This window comes from Oncorhynchus masou, chromosome 5 (genome assembly GCF_036934945.1).
Source record: "Oncorhynchus masou masou isolate Uvic2021 chromosome 5, UVic_Omas_1.1, whole genome shotgun sequence".
Lineage (NCBI taxonomy): Eukaryota > Metazoa > Chordata > Actinopteri > Salmoniformes > Salmonidae > Oncorhynchus > Oncorhynchus masou.
The window spans coordinates 30,927,331-30,952,782 of record NC_088216.1 but is presented as its reverse complement, the minus strand read 5'-3'; the positions used below and the strand labels follow the sequence as shown (position 1 = coordinate 30,952,782).

Here is a 25,452-nt window from a genome sequence, read left to right as displayed (position 1 = left end):
ATTGCGCTGCAAGTGGCGGTCACACCAGTTACTGACACCCCTACTTTTTTTAAAGGTATGTGTATTCCCGGTCTTGTGAAATACATAGATTTATTTATTTCAATTGCCTGGATTACTTACATTGTGTAGACCTTGAGTGAGTTGTAGCTCCCAAATATATAATATATAAATATATATTTGGGAACTACAACTCACTCAAGGCCTACACAATATGCTAATAGCCTTACCTCTGATAGATTTAAGACAAGTCGTAAGGCACAAAAACTAATGTCACTGCCTACTGAGTGCATGAGTCAACTGTGCTATTCATAAGGATAACTGTCAATTATTCAACAGACTTAAACTGGTCATGCCATTGCACTTCACAGGTGAACTCAGCTTTCAATAACATGAAGTGTGTGTGTAGGCCTAATGAGTTGCTTGTTCAATACACTTGTGCTTGACATTTCGACAACCAATATTATTGAGAATTGGATGTAGATCTTTGGACTGTATCATGCAATGTTTCTTTGCATTCCAAGGCGTAGGTATTCATCGAGGACAGACAGGTCATTGGGTCTGCCTGACCACATTTGGATAGCCTTATATCATTTAAAAACAATGGTAGTGAATAATTTGCACACAGAAGGCTACACTTGGAAATTAAAAGTTGTGTACAGTACAATACAGGCAGTGCTCTGCAATAGCAAGTTCCCCCCGTTTTGTGTTTTGCCCTAGCACTACACAACTGATTACATTTAATCAAAGCTTGATGTGTTGGTTATTTGAATAAGCTGTGTTGTGGTGTGGTAGAAACCAAAACGTGCACACAGGGGGGGCCCTGGGCCGAGTTTGGGAAACCCTGTGTCATCCGACCAAGACTACTCTAGTAGCTACGTAGCTCGAGCAGTTCACGCCACAAAAGACCGTAGCGCGCGAGTAGGCTTCCTGACACAAATGTCAATCTTCCTAGAGCGGACTCGGAACCGTAAACCCCCACCAAAAATAAGCGGGACATTTTGACGTGGTTTACCTGCAATTCGGCTCGCTCCACCTCCCATTGCGCTCTATCCACCTCGAAGCGGGCCCATTCGTGTTGCAGAAAGTGCAATATCCCCGGAATGTTGTAATGAGCCCTGGCCGCCTCTCCGCCACCGACGTCGCCAAGCTGATGCGGTCCTTTGCCAGCGCCAGGCAAACCAGAGTTGTTGTTGTTGTTGTTGAAGAACACGCCGGGCCCTGCCTGTTCGTCCATGCCCAGGCCAGGTGTGTGGATTCGGTTCGCGCAAACTGGCACGACCGTGCTCAGACGAATGGGTTTTCCTTTAGCCGCCCCTGTGATATGAAAGGAAATAGCTACCGCTACCTATAGCTCTCTCTACTGGGCAGGCACACTCACGTCTGAGCAGCGAGCTGTCAATTGGTGACGTTCACACTGAGCTCCCACCCACATCCAGAGTTTTCTTTACCCATTGGTCGATTTCAACGATTCACACTGGAATAAGCCAATCGGAAATAAATGCGCGTGGTGTTGACAACTGCCGGATCCTACGCATGATGGAATTTGAAGTTCAAAGAAGATTAGAGCTGCATTTTTCACACTAAAATGCGCCTGTTCTCTTTTGCTGTCTTTTTCTTTAGTTGTTTGTATCTGAAATTGAAAATGTCATAATGTATGCTACAGAAGTGTATCTGTGGTAGCCATATTCCATATATTATAGCACATTCCATTCATTTATCGATGCATTCCATAGAGCCATTCATCCAGTTGTTTACATAGCACACACACACACACGCCTATCACCCACGACCCCCTGACTGAAGTTCATGCTTTGAAATCCAAGAAAATACATGAAACTAAATGTTGCCTACACATGATAGGGCGTACCTTAGTGTGAGAATATTATAAGGCCTCTATGTATAATTTGTGTGTATGATATTTCAATTACCAAATTACCTCTATATAATGTTTAGTAATTCAAAATGTATTGTTTTTTTTTCAAACATATATTACATGAAACATTACATTCAGGTATTTCATTAGATCTTAAGCATTTGGATTGGTTTTACACACTTTGCAACTCATTAATGAACGGTCAATGTATTAGCCATGTGATGCGTGCTGACACAACCCCATGGTAATCATGTGATACGTCACTGCAACCATACTATTTAATTGCTGTTAGCTGATCAGCGTGGTCAAATATTATACCTTAGATCAGACAGCGGGAATTGAAGAGAGGAGTCACTTGCCCACATGATGCCGCCATTTGAGAAACCACAGCACCCCAAATCCTTCAAGCAGAGAAAAAGCTTTGGTGATTAATTTTATGTAATGATTTGCATGTGTTAGGCTATGCGGTGCTTTATAATCTCAACCATGTTTTCCATTTCAAACAGCCACGAGAAAACAGGAGGTCGCGGGGATCCGAACGAAGTTTCCAACTAAAATCCCGGTAAATTCGCTTATTTCTAAAACGTTATTCTACCCTGAAGTTCCATTGAATTTGCACCTTCTAAAAGTGACCTTTCCAACGATACACAGGTTATAATTGAACGGTATCAACGGGAGAAGTACTTGCCGCCTCTTGATAAAACGAAATTCCTGGTCCCACAAGAACTTTCCATGACTCAGTTTGTTACCATTATAAGGTGTGTCTCTTGATGTGTTTTGCTGTGAATGTTTAACTTGTTAAACGTGGATTATCATGACTGAAATTGACCTAAATCATCATGTTTTTGGTTGGGAGAACTCGTGCGTAATTTCAAATTTGGTAATCACCTGATCTGAATCAGCTACGAGTGCCGCGCGACTGTCACTTTTCTTAAATGACTCATAATGACTTGCGTTTGTGCATGAGAATTTCTACATTTGATTAGACTTGTCAATACTTGCTGCATGTTCTCGTTTCAGAAATCGTATGTCTCTGATGCAGAGTCAAGCGTTCTACCTGCTCATCAATAATAGTGGCCTGGCCAGCATGTCTCTTACCATGGCGCAAGTCTACAAGGACCACAAAGATGACGATGGATTTCTCTACATGACATACGCTTCTCAAGAAATGTTTGGTAGTTGTGTTGAAATCCATGAAGAGTCAGTGCCAATTGCTGGGAATGTTTGAGAAGATCTAAATTGCCGGATTGGATAATGTGAGGCCTCAGCTTTTGGCAGGCCCAATAACTGAACTTCGTGTATAGATATGAAATGCAATTTATATATAAGGATATTTAAAATTACTCTGGAAATGTTTTTGTATTGTTTTTAAGGTAATAAATGTTTCAAACTTTATTGAGGATCATGCTCTGATTTACATGATTTTGGCCAGATGAATTTAAGCGGAAATGTGTCACTTTTTGGGCGACCAATCAAATTTGCAAAGAAATAGTTGTAGGGTTGTCATTCTCGTTCAAGACATGTCTAATAAGAGGTAGATCTGTTCTGTGTGCTATTGTTTTTTTTTCAACTGTTTGTAAGCCAGATTCAAACAGCTGAAGTTAAATGTTTGGTTATTAAAAGTGAGTTCACAGCGGGTTAGATGGTACATTGAATTATTTTCTATTTGGTCACAAACTATAAAATTGGGAAAATTTAGCACTTCAGCAAACGACGTTGCGCAGCAATTTCTGCAACAATAAATATTGTCACTTAAATTTAAAGCTGAAGTTCTTGTATTTAATAGGCTGCATAACGTACAGAACCATTCCAACTTCTAGAAAACAATTTTGGTAGTGTATCTTAACCTAGCATTTGACTGGACTGATGAATTTCAAACAGGAAGACTTGGTGTTCATGTTCGTTGTGGCGTGGACCCTGTAGCACCTTCACTGACTTACTGAGGTCCTATTGATCTTAGGGGACCACTTTGTCAGGAACATGAAATGCCTTGATGTCACTTCCTGGATGTAATCAAGCCAAAGAGCAATTAGACCATGCATCATCCTAATTTAATTTTTGTGCCTTAGTCTTGGGGCTACAAATAGGATGAATGGGGCCCAATGTAGAATGATTCTGACAATGGGGCCATATGGCAATGAAGTATGAGCAATACTACTGAAGCACAAAGTTTCAATCAATGTGAGTTCAATATGATTGAGGTCCTATTGAGATGTGTAGAATGCATAGGATATTAAAATTGTCAATCCACTTTCTATCTTGTGGAATAAAACGAGGAATCCCAGATTATGCACAAGTCTGTATGCAGTGCCTAAGGCTACATTTACTTAGGCATCCAAATTCATATTTTGTCCTATTGGCAAAATAACTAATGATTGGTCAAAATTTGTGGGAAAAGATCAGTTGGGCTGCCTGTAATCTCAGCCTAGTTGTTGCAACTTGACTGGACATGTTTGTGACAGGGCAAGGAGCTGGGTTAACCCGGAGGTTAAACCTATTTCTAAGTCACTCCAGATCTAAGGATTGAGTTGCGTTTTATTTTGGGTTAAATAATACATCAATTTCATACCAGGGTATAGGCCTAATCACTTGAAACACATTTCCAAAATGGTCCTCGAGGGGTCATAGTGACATGAACAAGTTCATTTTCCTTGTAGAATGAAGGTGCCCCTGAAATACGTACATTTGTATTACTTTCTGGATATTAGTGAATATTGATTTCAAGCATTGTATGTGAATGGATTCACGTACAAGGCACAAAGCTTAAGTTACAAAGTATTACAAGGCATTATCCTAAACATGGTCAGAGAGAGAGAGAGCAAGAAATCAGCCTGAAAAACCATGCCCCAAAAGTCCATTGGGTGTCCAGAGAAAGAAAGAGTATCTCACCACAGCAGATCAGGAACAAAAAAAAGAGAGAGCAATGAATCTAAGACCCTTTTCTAAGCATCTGAGTTGTTTGGATCCAAAAATCTGAGTTGTTGACCAATAGTATTACTGTAAAGTTAACCTCCGATCCGATATCAGACCTACATGATGTAACCTCTGGACAATGGGGGTCGGAGACATCAACACAGAGAATGCTGAATTCCTATGACGACACAGAGGAAATTCTTGCATACAGTTGATAAAAAGAGTCACTTTAAGGGCTGCCCTACAATACAGAAATGGATGTGCTTCTTTCTGCATGGAGACATTTAAGTGACTATCACTGACCACATGGGGGAGCCCAAGATCCATAGAATATGTTGAGCTGCTGTGACGGTTAAAGAAGTTCAATATCAGTCAGCACTGCAGCGCACCTGACATTTAGTCCCAAAATGTGGAAAGAATGGTTTCTTATATTTCTAAATGTACAGCCATATTGGATTTCACACGTGAATCAGACTACATTACATTATTGCTTTCATCTTTGAAGACTTTGTAGAGAACACTCCTCCCAGTGCTGCATTGTCGAAGTCCAGGACATTGGATAGGCAGCATAAAGTTTTATGGTCCATTAACCGTAATGCGACTAACCAAGTGTATTACGTCCCAACGATATCGACCATCTCATTCTGACCGGGGAGCAGGACATTTTAATTTCCCTTAGTCATGCCCATGACTGTATTGAATGGCTTTTCTTTGCAACATTAAAACATCTCGTTGTGACATTTAGCCATGGATGCTACCAACTGTTGACGGTGGTAAAAAAAATTGAGACAGAACTCTGTGGAATATAATCCGGAAGAACTCAGAGGAGCATTCAACAAATACAGTAGTTGGAGAGACAGAAGAGGTACAATTGTCTTTCCTCATGTCCTCTCTCCTGGCCTTCCTCTCAAAACGCATTGGAGGAGAGGATCCAAGGTTCATTCCCTCTGACCTTCTCCTCCAATGCGTGTTGAGAAGGAGGTTGAAGAGAGAGGAAGGGGTAAGAAATTTGAGGGAGAGAGAGAGAACCCTGGTGGATGGATGTTTGAGAGAGCGAATGAGAGAACCCTGGTGGATGGATGTTTGAGAGAGCGAATGAGAGAACCCTGGTGGACGGATGTTTGAGAGAGCGAATGAGAGAACCCTGGTGGACGGATGTTTGAGAGAGCGAATGAGAGAACCCTGGTGGACGGATGTTTGAGAGAGCGAATGAGAGAACCCTGGTGGACGGATGTTTGAGAGAGCGAATGAGAGAACCCTGGTGGACGGATGTTTGAGAGCGCGAATGAGAGAACCCTGGTGGACGGATGTAGAGAAGGAGAGTGGGAGGGGGCCATCAAGAGAGAAAGTGAGAGGACCACTTGATTCTCTGCAATCAAGACCACACTATATTATAGTTGTCATTTTTGATTCAAGTGGTGCTTCTGTGCATTACTAAATTACATTGATTCATTAGGGGACAAAGAACACGCTCACGCACACACTGTTCATCACAAACCCCCTTTTTCCAATTCCTGCCTTTTTATCGGTGACTGGGGAAGTGAGTACATACTTTTCCGCTTTAAAGGAGGGGGCGAGGGAGACATTCAGACCTATTTGTTTATTAATGGCATAAAGATCCCGGCTTAATGTGCCACCGCAATCAGCAAGCAAACATACCTTTTGGAGCGCCAATACTGAAAGTTAATGGGGCCTGTTGTTCAACTGAAGAGCTTTAATGTTCCACACTAACTTTACAAAGTCTCATTTGTCAGATTTGCCAGACCCTTTGTTTTGGCAAATCTTTTAATGTAAGTGTTCCCGGTTATATTGGTCATCATATAAAAAGCAGTGTGCTTCGCTAAGAGCAGTCAAAGGATCGTTACATACATTGCCACCTGCACGAGCGCCCATATGCACGTACACGCATCAAGTCTGACTGTCCTACTGTCTGTCCTCATCATTGAGTTGTTTGAGGGCTATATGTCAGTACAAAATTCTAGTCTTCTAGAAACATGGTAGGATTTCAGGATATTGGGCTCAGTTACCCCATGTCCTTCAGACTCTTTATACTGCTGTTTGGTTATGACCTAGCACAGCAGACAGGTCATCGAGAGAACTGTGACAGGTGACAGGCATCCTGCTGGTGTGTGTGTGTTTAATTGTCCTAAAATGCTCGGTAGCCCAGGAGGTGTACACACACACACACACACACGCACACACGCACACACACACAGTGTAATTAGCAAGCTGCCATAGCAGTAATAGCAACCCTTCAGCAGGCCAAAGGGAGCCTGCTGTGTGGGGAGAAAGTAGGCAAAGCAGCATCTGGAGGAGAGAAAAGGGTTGCTTCTCAAGGTCGGAAAAGTCATCCAAACACTTTGCTAACTTTGTGATCAGGGCTTTGCCTCCGCCTCTTTAGGCTGTTGTTGTGAAAACTCTATTTGTGATGTGTCATGTGACTTACATATGTAGGATCTTCATTTGATCACTCTTTTGTTGCTCAGAATGTTCCTGCACAGCAGGAAATGCAAACTTGCAGTGTATTAGTTTGTTATTTCCACTTTAACATTTCAGACTTGATCTGCTGAAAAATAAACAATTAATCAACCCTTACAAAAAAATGTCCATTAATTATAATCCACATAATAATTCACATTTTCTGTTGATGCGGGATTATCTTCCTGCTGTAACAAACTGGCTCATATTAAGATCATACAGCTATAGATTATAGGGGGTAGCAAAACAATCACTGTATTCCTTGTCTCCTTTTCTGTCTGACAACTAACTGATCTAAATAGCCTTGAAACAGTAGGTGTAAGAAATATGGTTATACCCAGATCCATATACTGAATGCTCTAGTGAAATCTATTCTGTTTTTTCAGTTATTTGTGGTCATGGAGGAGAGGACTCCAGGAACATTTCTTTGTATTTGCCCAATGTCATTTTATAATAAATAAAAATAAGCATCACTCATGTACAGTTCACCTGGCACTTTTTAAACCACAAACACAATATAATCAAAGCTAAAAAAAAATGTTGTACCTTTATTTTACTAGGCAAGTCAGTTAAGAACATATTCTTATTTCCAATGATGGCCTAGGAACAGTGGGTTAACTGCCTGTTCAGGGGCAGAACAACAGATTTGTACCTTGTCAGCTCAGGGATTTGAACTTGCAACCATTTGGTTACTAGTCCAATGCTCTAACCAATAGGCTACCCTGCCGCCCCAATTAATATACTAGTTTAATTAGCCGTAATGACATGCACGAAAAAGTGTTTCACAAGGTTTCAAAGTGCTTCAATAATTACTACACTGTTACGATCATAATCTGGCTTCAGGAAAACCTGACGTGTCATCAAGGTATGATCTTAAGGGAACACTTTTTGGCAGGAACATGAAATGCCTTGACTTCACTTCATGAATGTAATCAAGCCAAAGACCAAATAGACCATGCATCATCGTAATTGAGTTTTCGTGGTTGTTATAGTCAAAGTGGGGAAAGGGGCCTAATGTAGACTGACTCGTGACTACAGGGTCATATGGCAATGATGAAGTATGAGCACTACTACTAAAACACCAAGTAAAAGTTCCAAAATCAATGTGAGGTTAATATTTATGACCCTTTTTCTAGAAGTGTAAATTACCTGACCAAACCCCAGAAAAATATATATTAGTTAATACATTTTTTTGCAGAGACTAATTCAGATTAAATGACGCTAAACTAACTTATTAGGACTATTAATGTTCCGCTTTTTCTAACAGTGAACATTTGAACTGAACACAGTGGAATGATTTATTTTTGTTTGAGAATGTTTTCTGGTAGCGCTTCGTTTTTTTTTGCATCAGAAGATTTGCTCTACTTGAATGTCAACAGGTGCATGTTGTCATTCTCAGTGGTACACAGTGGAATTCCTAACCTGTAGTTGTTGACATTTATACATTGTGTGTACGTGAGATTGTGGGTCTATCCATAAATGTGCGCACAAGGGTGTCCTAAAGTGAATGCATTCATCATGTGTCTCTCTATAATGTTATGTTGTAGCTCCTGCCAAAGGCAAGCTATGTAGACATCCCTTTTAGTCCAGACATTCCCACAGACAGTCTACTGAGTAGACTGCTAGTCTGCATCCCAAATGGGTCTCTGTTCCTAACACAGTGCACGACGTTTGGCCAGAGCCCTAGTCAAAAGTATTGCACTCTATCAGGAAATGGGTGCCATTTGAGATGAAACTCTAGACTCTGCTGCATTCAAGTCATACATTATTACTTCATGTGATGTCAGTCTGGAGTCTAGACTCTTTGCTGGCTCTGATTTTCAGTCCCAAGTATGATCGATCAGAAGGATGACAACATAACCAAGCAAATCTGCCCTCTGGCCAGGAAGCGATGAATTACTACTGCACAATGACATCATACAGGTCAGGTCAGTTGGGCTATAGGTGTGTCCCAAATGGCACCCTATCCCCTGTATAATTTCACAACTCTAGACCAGCTCTAGTAGTCAATAGTAGTGCACTATAAAGAGAATAGGGTGCCATTTGGGAAGCAAACTATACAGTAGATTGTGCTATAAGCATTGTCTGTCCCATATAGCTACATACTGTAGAGTCAATAATCCAGAATATTTAATTTTTGCCTCCATACTTGTAACATGTCTTATTATCTGAGTAACCAAACACATACCATAGTAATGTATCAGTTTGTCTTGTGTCCTCTTCTCCAAACTCATTAGAGATATCCAGCTACTCTTAACCATACCTATCTCTTATATCCAAAACATCAGACACTGCATGCAAATGCATCAGTTTGGCTATTCTTTACTAAATTCTCTATCCATTTGTGAGTTCCATATCAACCACAGACACTGCCATGTGATCTCAACCTGACCACCTGACCCTTGACTCCTAATGATCCCCAGTGTGTGGGCGGCCATCTTTTAAAAAAGGATGAGGACCCTGAAGGTCTGAAAGCTTACGTGGAAGTGAGTTCTGGAGTGATACATTTTTCAACCTCTCTCTCTTTTAAAGACAGCTAGCTGTGACATCACTTCTCCCAGAATGCTATTGGCCCCATCAGAGGTGGCTGTGGCTTCAGGAAAGAGGTAGAGAATGAGAAAGGGGAGAGATAGAGAAATGGGAGATGGGAGGAGAGAGCAAGAGAGAAAGGAAAGTAGATATTGTGAATGAGGGAGAGAAAAAGGAGCGAGAGCAATGTAGCAAGGGAAAGTGACAAGGGCAGTGAGAGAGAGATCTACATTTTTTTGTTCTATTTTTGTATGTGAATCTTTCTCAGAGCATGATAAATATTTCATAACTGTCCTTGCGTGCCAAACCACACCCTATTCCCTATATAGTGCACTATTACTTTTGTGTGGGTGCCGTTTTGGGACACAACCCATATATTCCCAGAGAGCCGTAAAAGGCATACATGAAAATTTAATAAGAGCTCAGGTTAAACAAGACGTTATTATGTCCATAAATGGTTCATCGACGGATGGCTAAATGTTTGGTGAATAGCAATACGGTAAAGCGAGGCATCACGCACACACACACAGGGATGGGCAAAAATGACAAAATACCAGATCAATGTATCAAAATAAACATACCATAATGAACTGCAATGCACACTGGGTATTATTATTGGCCTTGTTTCGGGGCAGAGCAGAGTGTACAAAACATTATGGACACCTGCTCTTTCCATGATATAGACTGACCAGGTGAATACTGGTGAAGGCTATGATCCCTTACTGATGTCATTTGTTAAACCCACTTCAATCAGTGTAGATGAAGGGGAGGAGACGGGTTAAAGGATGTGTAAGCCTTGAGACAATTGAGACATGGATTGTGTATGTGTGCCATTCTGAGGGTGAATGGACAAGCCAAAAGATGTAAGTGCCTTTGAACGGGGTATGGTAGTTGGTCCCAGGCACACCAGCTTGTGTCAAGAACTGCAACACTGCTGGGTTTTTAACACTCAACAGTTTCGCATGTGTATCAAGAATGGTCCAGCATCCAAAGGACATCCAGCCAACTTGACACAACTTTGGGAAGCATTGGAGTCAACATGGGCCAGCATCCCTGTGGAACTCTTTCGACACCTTATAGAGTCCATGCTCTGACAAATTGAGGCTGTTCTGAGGGCAAAGTTGTTTTGTACAATCAGTGTACCTTTATATTTAGTTCATTTAGCACACACTCTTTTCACACCACAGTGCCATCAGACTTCTGATTCCAATGCAGGGTGAAAGGGGGCCACAAAATGTGAACCGCTATAAAAAAAAAATTGGTTTAGAAAAGTATTTTGTACTTTGAAAATACAAATCACAGCTCTCGAAAGTATCTTGTAACAAAATACAAAGTGTAGTTCAGCTCAGTGTAATACAAAACAAATACATATTTCAAATACTCATAACAGAAATTCTGCACATCTCTGCACACTGTAAGCATATTATCCCTTGAGGTTTTGTACAGTTGTTTCCTATTATTTCGCGGCGGCAGGTAGCCTAGTGGTTAGATCGTTGGGCCAATATCCGAAAGGTTGCTAGATTGAATCCCTGAGCTGACAATGTAAAAATCTGTCGTTCTGCCCCTGAACAATGCAGTTAACCCACTGTTCCTAGGCCGTCATTGTAAATAAGAATTTGTTCTGAACTGACTTGACTAGTTAAATAAAAAAAATAAAAAAAATGTGGATCCTAAAAGGTCAACATAAGAAAGATAAGTAATGAAAATATTTGTACTGTAACAGGTGTGTCCCCTGGGTTGTAAACTCTATGTTAAAGTGGGTTGTGTGTGTACCTGCACATGTGCGTGCATGGGTGTTTACACACAGTATATCAATGTTTGTGTCAGAGGAGAGCGAAGTACAGAGCCTTCAGAAAGTACTCACACCACTTGACTTTTTCCACATTTTGTTGTGTTACAGTTTAAAATGGATTAAATATAGATTTTTTTTTGTCACTGGCCTACATAAAATATCCCTTGATGTCAAAATAGAATTATGTTTTTCTAAATGTTTACAAAAAATGTATTAAAAGCTGAAATGTCTTGGGTCAATAAATATTCAACCCATTTGTCATGGCAAGCCTAAATACATTCAGGAGTAAAAATCTGCTTAACAAGTCACATAATAAGTTGCATGGACTCACTTTTGAATGATCTCTGTACCCCACACATACAATCTGTAAGGTCCCTCACTTGAGCAGTGAATATAAAACAGATTCAACCAGAAAGACCAGGGAGGTTTTCCAATGCCTTTCAAAGAAGGGCACCTATTGGTAGATGGGGAAAAAAAGAGGGGGGAAAAGCAGACATTGAATATCCCACTGGCTCCAGGTCATCTACAAGTCTCTGTTAGGTAAACCCCCGCCTTATCTCAGCTCACTGGTCACCATAGCAGCACCCACCGGTAGCATGCGCTCCAGCAGGTATATCTCACTGGTCACCGCCAAAGCCAATTCTTCCTTTGGCCCAATTTTCCTTCCAGTTCTCTGCTGCTGGAACGAACTGCAAAAATCACTAAAGCTGGAGACTCTTACCTCCCTCCCTAGCTTTAAGCACCAGCTGTCAGAGCAGCTCACAGATCATTGCAACTGTACATAGCTCAACTGTAAATAGCCCATCCAATCTACCTCATCCCCATACTGTATTTCTTTATTTATCTTGCTCCTTTGCACCCCAGTATCTCTACTTGCACATTCATCTTCTGCACATTCTACCATCCCAGTGTTTAATTGCTATATTGTAATTACTTCGCCACCATGGCCTATTTATTGCCTTACCTCTCTTATCCTACCTCATTTGCACATGCTGTATATAGATTTTTCTACTGTATTATTGAATGTATGTTTGTTTATTCCATGTGTAACTCTGTGTTGTTTGTGTCGAACTGCTTTGCTTTATCTTTGCCAGGTCGCAGTTGCAAATGAGAACTTGTTCTCAACTAGCCTGCCTGGTTACATAAAATAAAAAATATATAAAAAATATATACTGTATATGTATTCCAAAACATGCATCCTGTTTGCAACAAGGCACTAAAGTAATCTGTAAAAAAATGGCCGGAATACAAAGTGTTATGTTTTGGGCAAATCCAATACAACACATTAATGAGCACTACTCTCCATATTTTCAAGCGTGGTGGTGACTGCAACATGTTATGGGTATGCTTGTAATCGTTAAAGGCTGGGGAGTTTTTCAGGTTAAAAAATAAACGTAATGGAGCTAAGCACAGGCAAAATACAAGAGGAAAACTTGTTTCAGTCTGCATTCCACCAGACACTGGGAGATTAACTCATCTTTCAGCAGGACAATAACCTAAAACACAAGGCCCAATCTACACTGAGTGGCCGAATTGCAGTTTTGACTTAACCCATAATTCCTTGTACTCCTGTATTTAACTCTTGTATTGTCCATGTTTTGTTTTAATTGTGTTGCTGTGTTTTTGCCCCTTGGCTAGGCTGTTATTGTAAATCAGCACTGGTTCTAGGTTTACTGGCCTGTTTAAGGAATGAAAATGCATAGATTAACCCTAAAAAAATCCAATGTGACTTATTGTCTATGTAACATTTCAGGAGTACTTCAAGGAAGGAAGGAATTATGGGTTAATAATTACATAAAACCGCATTTACCAACATCCTTCACTCATATTGTCTTTGCACGAATACAGTGTCCATATAAGGTCATCCTCAGTCTCAACAGTAGATGAGTCAGTCTGAGGCTGTCTTAGTATGGACACCATAAATTCATGATATGGGTGGAGAATGCCTATGCGTGCTAAACTGTACAGCTGTGCCCTTCATAGGATTCCAATCTTGTCATTTGAGGAGAATATTTGATAGCAGACCTGGCCCAGTCAGAAGAAAACTTACTGAAACAGGGAGGGACTTTCTGGATTGGTCCAATAAGAAATGCTCTTTTTTTTTCGTGTTAATTATTTTTGCATTGTGTGTCCTAATGAATACAACCTTGGCTGACGCGCACACACACACACACACACACACACACACACACACACACACACACACACACACACACACACACACACACACACACACACACACACACACACACACACACACACACACACACACACAAATCCACAAATTCTGCATGCATGTTCACACACAGATACACATGGAAACATTTATACAAACATGCCATTGTTCCGAAAGTATACTCCTCTTCAGGTGCAACATCGTATCATTCATTATTTCTGCTTACAAACCTCATTTGAGGCCCTTGCAGGTCAGATGGTAGTACTGTACACCAGCCCCAGGGGGCACTGTTGCTCCAGGCTGAAAAGTGCACTCTGGAATTCAGATGTTTCCACCAGCATTTCACTTCCTCCTTAACAACAGTTAACCTCCACAATATCCGATTTCACTAGACTCTCACAACTGAAGCTGAGGTGGAAAAACAAGTTGCCCCGAAATGATTATTTTTCCTACAAATGTTGATGTTATTTAAGCAACCCCTGTAGTCTCTACAGCGCCATCAAGTGCATTGTTCAGTCGTGTTGGTGTCCACGTCCATATGTAAACTAGCCTGGTCGGAAATCTGTTTGTGCTGTCTTGCCATGAAACCCATCTGGCTTTCATCCTCCAGACCAATGCGAGCGCTACAGACAACCTTGAGGAGGGGAAAGGCAAAGCTAAGGGCTTGTTGCTATGTTAACCACACTTTACTTCCTTATGTAACCAAACCCCTTTTGAGGAAAATTGAAAATCGAAACACATTCATTACTATCTCATATCTCAAATCTCTTATTTCATAGCCTTGAGGTGTTGCAGAAAAAGCATAGGACTTGTGTGGTAGGTGAAACTCCTTTCTGATACATTATGTATGAAGTATATAAGAAATATACAGAAGTATCGTGTTAAAAATACACAGAGCTCGTAAAGTAGATATCATGTTCAGAGGCTTTGAAGTCTTTGTTGCATGTTACGGAGGACAGGGATACTTCGTAAGGGGGCCCCGAGGCAATGTTTTCTGGGCATGTTCGGAAACGGAAGGTATTGGAAACATTCTGAACCGCACCTACTTTGTCTCTCCCTTCTCCTCACTTCCCTCTATCCCTCCCTCCCAAGTTCTGAGATGATGAAAGGCACTCGCCTTTTTTCCCCTCCCTCCCTCCCTCCCTCCCTCCCTCCCTCCCTCCCTCCCCCTCCCTCCCTCCCTCCCTCCCTCCCTCCCTCCCTCCCTCCCTCCCTCCCTCCCTCCCCCTCCCTCCCTCCCTCCCTCTCTCAGATTCATCATCAGCCCTTTTTTTTTCCTGTTTACATGGCTGGGGGCCGGCAACCTCCGAATGAAAGAGACGAGCCCTCTTATGATGCAATCTGCACTCGCTGCCCTCTTCTCCCTTCCCTCCCTCCTTCCCTAGTCTGATGTCGACAGCACCAATAGAGAGAGAGAGAGCGAGAGAAGTGAGGGGGGAGAAAAAATCTGTTTTTCCTTCTTCCTCTTTTCTTCCTCTCCTCGTCTTTGTTGTGTGACTCGGCTGACTGAGGTCTCGGCATGTGTAGGCACCACCCACTCTCTCTCTCTCTCTCTCTCTCTCTCTCTCTGACTTGAATGAGCTCAAACATCTGCGGGAGTTCATCTCTACGGAGTTCATCTCTACTGCACCCCCTTCAAACCCACACACTTGCACGAGCACCCACACACACACACCTCTCTCCCAAAAAGGATGGAAGATTGAGCAAGAAGGACCCCTTGTGTGTTACAACAATACCCAAATGGGGATTTTAATTGTATGGTGTAGTGGTGGATTTGGTGTCGATGCTATAGGTTGCATTTTTGTTCCAATGCATTGAATTGAATACGTTGTAACAGGACAAAGAAGTAAGGTAGTGAGAAGAGGTCAAAGGTCAATGTTCTTTGAACATTTGGTCAACATTCTTAAAACATTAATTATTCTTGCCTTGTATTCAACCAGTTAGGCTATTTGACTTTGACCAATTTATCTAGATTCAGAGCAATGATTTTGAGAATTTGTTGCTAGGCAGTTTCTTCCTCTAAAAGACCAAGAGTGAGTCAGTACAACTGCTGCATTGGAACTTTATTCTCCTGAGTGAACATTTGTGGCAACATTATTTTCCTTTTCAAAACAACTTAGCTATATCCCTGCTGCTGTATTTCCACATACTTCTTTGAGAACGCTGACTTCACATTGTGATCCGTGGTATTCAGCCTCACTCGCTTTAGTCAAAAGTCAAACGTTCATATTCAGCTAAATGTGACATTCTTTCATTGTTTGCTGTGCTTAGAGTCCCAGTCAGTCTTGGCTATTTTCCCAGAATGGGGTATACGCAGCTGCGTAGCGAGCCACAATTAGCGTTAGCCTGAGACTAACCCATATCCTGATCTCCATGGTGAGATTAAGCTAATTTGAGGCCTGGTTCGTTGTGTCACAAACACAGATGGTGTAGCCAATCTAGAGGTAGACCGTATGTGTGTATTTTCATGCCAGTATGCGTGATACTGAGAAACCAAGGAATTGGCATATTTTGATATTGGACTGGTTGAGCATCAACAGTAACACTATACAGTAGTCCTTTGATGGAGTATCTCACAGCTGTGTCTTCTCACTGGCTCCATGTTCCTGGCCTCCACGACTTGGTATTAGATCCCACAGTCCACTGCTGCTGTTTGTCAAACAGCCCTTTGAAAATGGCTCCAAGCTGCCCATCAAAAAAAGATGAGCCCAATGTAAAAATAGTCAAATAGTCCACCCTCTTCAGGGTTTCTGTTGCCAATGAGGGTGAATGAACTGGAAGAGGTACTGGTGGATAACTCCCTCACCTCTGACAAGGAAAGGGCAACTGAATCGATATTCCTTTCCACATGGCCAGGGTTACACGGATCGGAGCATGCCCTGCCGAGCGCTCGCCACGTTGTCATCGGAGACGGCCGCGGAGTGCATGTTACAGGAGAGCAGTGACAGATGCTGTGGCCTGAGTCAGTCTGACTATTACACGCGGCAAGCCAACACGACTATACGCTATTATGTCTGACTAACATTTGTGGCTACTTTGACTATTCTATAGGACGAGCCAATGCGACTATTCTGACAATTCTCTATGATTATCCTGTATTGCTATTCTGTGTGACTATCCTGATTATCATATATTGTGAGCCTCCATGACGACGTGACTATTCATCCCTATTCTGGCTTACAATTCCATGCGACTTCCCTATATTACAATTTGGTGTGACTATTTTGACTATTCAATGTGAGTAGTCCGTGCTACGTAGCGTTGTATCAATTAGCATGAGCATCCCATGGAGTTTTTTTGCACACAAATGAATAGCGTAAGCTAGGTTACCCTGGACTTAAAGCAGCTATGCTATGCTAGCAATGATGGTTCCTTAAATAGGGCCTTTATCAATGGTTATGGATGTCTTTTGGTTACAGGCTGCACCCTCGCTACCTTCTTTGGGGCACGTGGGTTTTACATTTGCATTTACACACACACACACACACACACACACACACACACACACACACACACACACACACACACACACACACACACACACACACACCCTGACTCCCATTACAAATGAGCTGAACTAGATACTGCCCCTTCAGCAAACAAGTGTTGTTTTCCCCCGCACCCCCCATAATCCTATCAGCCCATTGTGAAAGCTTGACTAATCCACGCCCGTCCGTCAAGTTACCCCCCACCCCCTCACCCCATCCCCAAATAAGGAAACAAAAAGCCCCTCACATCCTCTCTTCAGCTGGTGTAGAGAGAGAGTGTGTGTGCCAATGAATAATTGTGACACCGTGGAAACATGTTTATTTTTGCACACAAGCGCAAAGAAGTGGCGCCTCTGTCCGCCGCCTGAAAACCCAATTTACATCTGAAAAGAAAATAACTCTCTTTTGATGCCTTTATCTGAGGCGCGAGAGCTTTGAAGCTTCCGACTGTAACCGTGTTTGTTTTGCCAATGTGATGGTTGGGAGAGAGGCGGGGGAGATTAGAGGGAGGGTAGGGGACGAGGAAAGTGGGGATCAGAAGCGAATCGCGAGTGGGCCAAATATTCAAAGCACAACACGCTCTTTCCCTCTTTTCCTCCGTGCATCATCCCTCACTCTCTTCCTCGTAGCTAATCTGTCTTCGCTAATTCACAGCCCTCCTGAATTAAATTGACACAAAGCTGATTAACAAATCAATTAATGTGTTGTTTTTCCGATCCCGGGCCTGACGTCGATGTTTGACCCCCCCCCCCGGCCCAGCGTAGTGAGTGATATAACACCCCAGAGAGATGACTAGTGGCAAGAGGTTCACGGAATGACATCAATAATTTAACAACACTTTGGTCTCGGTAATGACTTATTTGAGCTTCCCTTTCTGCTCTCTCTCTCTCTCTCTCTCTCTCTCTTTGTCTGTTGCATGGTGAGGTCGTCCCAAGCTGATGTTACCATGGGGTGGCTACAGCATTGTTACATAGCATACCCCATTAATTTACAAGCTACATAAACAGACCGATAGTTGTGTTTGTGTGGGCAGTTATACAACTGCTGTCCAACACATTCAGTACAAAGATGAAGTGATTACTGCAAAGGGCTCATATTAATTAGGGCAGGAAAAAACTTTTCAAAATGTTGAGCAACAGAAAACAAAAATGAACGGACAACTTCAGGTGGTACCTCCCCATTTCGGCCTGTTTTATAACCTAGCTGTCATATATCAGTTGTCAGTGAGTATCTCCCTGTTCGGTATGGGATTGTGTAAACACAAGCTGTGGAAAGAAAGTATGCGCCAGTGAGCTGCTACCTCCTTAGCGTTTTTTCCCCCATGGCGTTATCCCTCAGCGTTATAAGGTTAATCCCCAGTTAAACTCTGTGACTTGACTTTGGATGTGGAGATTGGGTAGGCTCTCACACACTTTAATGTCACTTGGGCATTAAAGACAGACTCATCTTTGGGAAATTTCGTAGAACATCACAACCAATTCCTGAATGAATCGTTGAATAATGATGAGTGAGAAAGTTACAGACACACAAATATGATACCCCCAAGAATGCTCTCACCATTATAATAACACTGGTTAGCAATTTTATGTCTGTAACTTTGTCATTATTCCCTATTCATTCAGGCTTATCCGTATTCTTTTATTCTATTCTTATTTAGAGTAAAAGTGACTCCAAAATGACATAGAAATGATTGGTAAATAATGTACTATTGGGCACAAAATCATCTGAAACACAGCCAAAACAAAAAGCAAATGCATCCAACAAATGTGTCACAAGCTTGATGTAGTTGTCACGACTTCCGCCGAAGTTGGCTCTCCTGCCCATTCGGGCGGTGCTCGGCGGTCGTCGTCACCGTCCTATTAGCCACTACCGATCCCTTTTTCGTGTATCTGTTGGGTTTGTCTAATTGGTTTCACCTGTGTGTTGTTTAGTTAATTAGTGTCTCATTTAATGTAGGTTGTCCCACCCTTGTTTGGTGCGGGATTGTTTATTTTGTCATTTGTTTTGTCTGTCGGTGTTCACTGTTTATTATTCTCCGGTTAGTCTTTATCCTGTGTTGGATCATTTCACCCTGTGTGTATTTTGGGTTGACCGTTGTTTATTTTGTTCACCGGAGAATAAAACTTTATATCGCTATCTGCTCTCTGCGCCTGATTCCACCCACCTTGATTAGACGTGACAGTAGTCATTGCGTGCTATAAATATGGGACCAAACACTTAATACACATATGTAATACACATATACAGTGCCTTGGAAAGTATTCAGACCCCTTGACTTTTTCCACATTTTGTTACGTTACAGCCTTATTCTAAAATGTGTGAAACAAATACAAATCCTCAGCAATCTACACCCAATACCCCATAACGACAATGCGAAAATAGTTTTTTTAGACATTTTAAGAAACTTATTTACATAAGTATTCAGACCCTTTGCTATGAGACTCGAAATTGAGCTCAGGTGCATCCTGTGTCCATTGATCATACTTGAAATGTTTCTACATCTTGATTTGAGTCCACTTGCGGTAAATTCAATTGATGGGACATGCTTTGAAAAGGCACACAACTGTCTATATAAAGTCCCACAGTTGACAATGCATGTCATAGCAAAAACCAAGTCATGAGGTTGAAGGAATTGTCTGTAGAGCTCCGAGACAGGATTGTGTCGAGGCGCAGATCTGGGGAAGTGTACCAACGCATTTCTGCAGCATTGAAGGTCCCCAAGAACACAGTGGCCTCCATCATTCCTCAACGGAAGAAGTTTGGAACCACCAAGACTCTTTGGCTGCCCGGCCAAACTGAGCAATCAGGGGAGAAGGGCCTTGGTTAGTAAGGTGAACAAGAACCCGATTATCTCTCTGACAGAGCACCAGAGTTCCTCTGTGGAGATAGGTTCACCTTCCAACAGCACAACAACCCTAAGCACACAGCCAAGACAACGCAGGAGTGGCTTCGGGCCAAGTCTCTGAAAGTCCAGCCAGAGCCTGGACTTGAACCCGATCTAACATCTCTGGAGAGACCTGAAAATAGCTGTGCAGCAAAGCTCCCCATCCAACATGACATAGCTTGAGAGGATCTGCAGAGAAGAATGGGAGAAACTCCCCAAATACAGATGTGCAAAGCTTGTAGCGTCATACCCAAGAAGGCTCAAGGCTGTAATCGCTGCCAAAGTACTGAGTAAAGGGTATGAATACTTATGTAAATGTGATATTTCAGTGTTTTTATTTTTAATACATTTTCAAACATTTTATTTTGTCATTATGGGGAATTGTTTGTAGATTTGAGGGGAAAAAACGATTTAATACATTTTAGAATAAGGCTGTAACGTAACGAAATGTGGAAAAAGTCAAGGGTCTGAATATTTTCCCAATGCACTAAGTGAATTTGTCTCAATACTATATACAAAAAGGGCTGTAATTTCTACACGGTTCACCTGACATGGATGAAAATACCATCACATTAAAGCTGACCGTCTGCACTCTACCCTCTTAGTCATTGTTTGATTTCAAATCCAAACTTTTGGAGTATGGCATACTTTCTTTACCTGCTAATCCATCACACTATTGCTGGAAGTTAGCGAAGGGATAAACATTGATAGCTTGACCGTGAGGGTGCTAGGTTACCCCCTGATATGGCATGTAGGAAAGAGTTCTGAGGCGTGCCCTGGAAGTAATGCCAATACAGAGTCAATGGAGGGTGGTTGCCAGGACAACCGTTAGAGAGCCGCCAACCCTTTGAGAACCTTTGAGCGAGAGGCTCTGTGCGCATATTTTAGTGTAGTGAAATTCTTCCCAGCAGGGATTGAGAAACAAGTGCCTTTCATAGAGGTAGAAGTGATGAGACACAAGTTCACAAGACACAAGTTCATGTCTACAGGGAAGCCGGGGTTATTTTTATTCCTCAAAATGTGTAAGACACCAAGAATTCAAAATGTCTTGACAATGAATGTCAGAAATGGACTTAGACAAATTGTTAGTTGTCAACACTGATTGTTCCACTGAGACCTAGGAAATATGAGTCATCTGGGGGATTTTCTGGTGTGGCGGTGTGTCGACAACATCCCCATGCGACCCTCATCAGCCTCGAAAGAACGTCTAGAGATCAAACTGCAGTTGGAGGTTTGTTTCCCGCCCCTTGACAATAACTGCGAGCAGAAAACACCCCACTTGCACGTGAATTGCGTTCTGTTGACATGGCAACGAGGTGTTCCATGCAGGAGCTGGGTTGCCAGGTAACGGCTGGGTTATGTGCGTGGGTGCATGAAGGTCGTTGGGTGGGGAGTAGGGCGTAGGAGGATTCACAGGCTAGAACACCAAAAGGACAGGCGGGGGTTTGGAGTGAGTGAAATCGCTCCCAGAGTTACCAGACAACAGGCACTGATCAACCCTTTTTTTTGTCTCTGTCTTCTTTCTTGTGTAGCCTAGCCTACATTTCCTGGTATGAACAGACACTTGTGTCTTCATGCTTAGTGAATCAACAAGAACATGCTAAGGACATGTGCTTCTCATATGCTAATGCACTACATCTAGGTAACCTAGATTGAGCTAGCTGAGCTTGAGCAAGCTAAGCTAATGCTGGAGCTAGCTTAGTGACCAACTGTAGCAAAAGAAGCCTTGGCTAACATTCTTTTTTGTGCCTTTCCGAAAGGCTACTATTTTGAGTAGACGCCTTGCTTTGATGAAATGAGAAATGAACTGCTTGTGAAACTATACCTAAAAAATTGAAACAGCTAACATGCTCTAACATGCCCTGAAGCCAATGAGCAAAATGTTAGCGCTGTCAAGTATTACACTTGGCTGTGTTACCATATTAACCAACACAGACACACCTGTAGGTCAAATTCTTTCAGGTAGGCAAATCCATTTGGACTTTGAGTTCTTCTTGCTGAGACAACATTTCGTAATAGGCCATATTTGAATATGATTAAAAGATATATATTTTACCCCTTTTTCGTGGAATCCAATTGGTAGTTACAGTCTTGTCCCATTGCTGCAACTCCTGTACGGACTCGGGAGAGGCGAAGGTCGAGAGCCATGCGTCCTCTGAAACACAACCCAACCATGCCACACTGCTTCATGACACAATGCCCGCTTAACCCGGAAGCCAGCCGCACCAATGTGTCGAAGGAAACACCGTACACCTGGCAACCCTGTCAGCGTGCATTGCACCTGGCCCGCCACAGGGGTCACTAGTGCGCGATGGGAGAAGAACATCCCTGCCGGCCAAACCCTCCCCTAACCCGCAAGATGCTGGGCCAATTGTGCGCCGCCCCATGGGTCTCCCAGTCGCGGCCGACTGTGACAGAGCCTGGTAGGTGAGATTTAAGATGAGGGAGGACAATAATTGTTTTTATGAGCATGGCCTTATTTCTATTACAGCATATTGGATGACTGTCATTAATATTCCTTTCACCCAGCTCAATATAACATCGATAGGTTTATGCTACTACATGATACTCACATTTTCCCTATACTCATCATGAAGTTGCTAAAACTAGCCAATGAATGAAAGTTTACAACGTAGGTGCACAGGTCGAGAGAAAAATGTAAGTAATCAAGGTGACAGACAGTGACACACTCAATACCGCCTTGCACACTCTTGCCTGCATCTAGCTGATCTAGGGTGTAATCATTAGTCCAACAGTTGCAAACAAGAGTTTCTATCGGACAAATTCATGTATGTTTATCCCTGAATCGTTCTGTGTGCTTCCATTTAAGAAATGTTTTTCAACAGAATCGGCGGAATGAATACACCCCTGATTCACTTATATAGCAGCCACATACAAACAGCATGAACATTTTGCTTATTGTATAATTCCTTCTTGAATTCGCTTGCTCTCCTCCTCTCACCTTTTCCCTTCGCTTGTGGACGTTCCAAGCTGAACCTTCATATCATAACGGCTAACCACTACACACAGCCTACATTGTTGTCACCAAATTAGCTAACAAAGTTAGCAACGTCATCGTCAACATAGCTACTAGAACAAACATGTTAGTAAACCCACTACCATCATGCAGTACAGTGTACAGTCTGCAAGCAGTTTAGCAGTTACACCGGCAGTTCCCGGTGGCAATAAATTAATAAAACCAAAAGCTTAACTTGACTTGGAAGAGTTCCAGTGTTGGATAGCCATAGCCAGCTAGCTAACATAGCATCCCTCTCTGTTTGATCTGAGTGTTTGAGTAGGCTAAACCAGCTAGCTCCATCTATCTCTATCTCTCTCTCTCTCTCTCTCTCTCTCCTCCTCCATTGCAGCGCTAGCTAGCTATAGTTTATGTGTTCAGTACAAGATTAATAATCTGATACTAGGGTGGACAACATGTCAGTTAATGCTGCAAGAGCTCTGATAGGTTGTCCGTAAATTGTCATAATTACTGTGTAAGTCTATGTAAGGGGGTGACAACCATGAGCCTCCTAGGTTTTGTATTGAAGTCAATGTACCAAGAGGAGGGCGGAAGTTAGCTGTCCTCCGGCTACACCGTGGTGCTACCATACAGAGTGCTGCTGTGGCTACTGTAGACCTTCATTGCAAAACAGTGTGTTTTAATCAATTCTTTGGTGACGTGAATATATTTAGTAAAGTTTTATCTAAAAAGGAAAACTTTTTTAATGTTTCACAATTTGTATTTTTATGAAATTCACTGAGGAGGATGGTCCTCCCCTTCCTTCTCTGAGGAGGCTCCATTTGTGAATACATGGTTTTCCGTAACTGTGCTCGGAATGTTACGTCTGTCTAGAAAAATTATGACAATGACTTTTGACGGAGTAGCCTGCAACTTTTAAAATGCTACCATGTGTCTGTGTTGATATTGGCCCACAGTCTCTGTGACAAGTAGACAGTTGTGTGTACATGGATGTAATTCAAGTGAAACTGCTAGAGACCTGAGGCACTGACTCAATTGTATTTCGCTGTTAGGAAACAAAAGAAGAAGTTACTCAACCTGATGTTGCAATTCCAGAAGGTTCCAGAGAATGCTTTGTCATCGTCCCCTCTACACCATAGTTTAGAAGCAAAGCATGCTTACTGACTTGGCCAAAAATGTAACCCTTTCCTACATACAGTGGGGCAAAAAAGTATTTAGTCACCCACCAATTGTGCAAGTTCTCCCACTTAAAAATTATGAGAGAGGCCTGTAATTTTCATCATAGGTACACTTCAACTATGACAGACAAAATTAGAAAAAAAAATCCAGAAAATCACATTGTAGGATTTTTAATGAATTTATTTGCAAATTATGGTGGAAAATAAGTATTTGGTCAATAACAAAAGTTTATCTCAATACTTTATTATATACCCTTTGTTGGCAATGACAGAGGTCAAATGTTTTCTGTAAGTCTTCACAAGGTTTTCACACACTGTTCCTGGTATTTTGGCCCATTCCTCCATGCAGATCTCCTCTAGAGCAGTGACGTTTTGGGGCTGTTGCTGGGCAACACAGACTTTCAACTCCCTCCAAAGATTTTCTATGGGGTTGAGATCTGGAGACTGGCTAGGCCACTTCAGGACCTTGAAATGCTTCTTACGAAGCCACTCCTTTGTTGCCCGGGCGGTGTGTTTGGGATCATTGTCATGCTGAAAGACCCAGCCACATTTCATCTTCAATGCCCTTGCTGATGGAAAGAGGTTTTCACTCAAAATCTCACGATACATGGCCCCATTCATGATTTCCTTTACACGGATCAGTCGTCCTGGTCCCTTAGCAGAAAAACAGCCCCAACGCATGATGTTTCCACCCCCATGCTTCACAGTAGATATGGTGTTCTTTGGATGCAACTCAGCATTCTTTGTCCTCCAAACACGATGAGTTGAGTTTTTACCAAAAAGTTATATTTTGGTTTCATCTGACCATATGACATTCTCCCAATCGTCTTCTGGATTATCCCAATGCTCTCTAGCAGACTTCAGACGGGCCTGGACATGTACTGGCTTAAGCAGGGGGACACGTCTGGCACTGCAGGATTTGAGTCCCTGGCGGCGTAGTGTGTTACTGATGGTAGGCTTTGTTACTTTGGTCCCAGCTCTCTGCAGGTCATTCACTAGGTTCCCCCGTGTGGTTCTGGAATTTTTGCTCACCATTCTTGTGATCATTTTGACCCCACGGGGTGAGATCTTGTGTGGAGCCCCAGACCGAGGGAGATTATCAGTGGACTTGTATGTCTTCCATTTCCTAATAATTGCTCCCACAGTTGATTTCTTCAAACCAAG

The 25,452-nt window shown here is 42.3% G+C and overlaps 2 protein-coding genes across 2 annotated transcripts in view; one reads left to right on the top strand and one right to left on the bottom strand.

Moving 5' to 3' along the window:
• The window catches only part of LOC135539410 (striatin-like), an 80,186-nt gene extending 78,830 nt beyond the window's left edge, over window positions 1-1,356 (bottom strand). The window contains 1 exon segment of the mRNA XM_064965282.1: window positions 1,013-1,356. Coding sequence (XP_064821354.1) covers window positions 1,013-1,234 — 222 coding nt within the window. The 5' untranslated portion in view covers window positions 1,235-1,356.
• Window positions 1,357-1,363: 7 nt separating this feature from the next.
• On the top strand, window positions 1,364-3,268 carry LOC135539409 (microtubule-associated proteins 1A/1B light chain 3C-like). The gene is made up of 4 exons (XM_064965281.1): window positions 1,364-2,297; window positions 2,380-2,435; window positions 2,525-2,631; window positions 2,894-3,268. Exons 1-4 carry the CDS (start codon window positions 2,237-2,239, stop codon window positions 3,099-3,101), a joined length of 432 nt encoding a protein of 143 aa, XP_064821353.1. The 5' UTR covers window positions 1,364-2,236; the 3' UTR covers window positions 3,102-3,268.
• The last annotated feature ends 22,184 nt before the right edge of the window (window positions 3,269-25,452 follow it).

Bases quoted from the DNA above. Each gene is read 5' to 3' on its own strand.
- LOC135539409 (XM_064965281.1), top strand. From the start codon at position 2,237: ATGATGCCGCCATTTGAGAAACCACAGCACCCCAAATCCTTCAAGCAG. The intron at 2,436-2,524 runs GTAAATTCGCTT...AACGATACACAG, and splicing joins AGTTTCCAACTAAAATCCCG to GTTATAATTGAACGGTATCA. The intron at 2,632-2,893 runs GTGTGTCTCTTG...TTCTCGTTTCAG, and splicing joins CAGTTTGTTACCATTATAAG to AAATCGTATGTCTCTGATGC.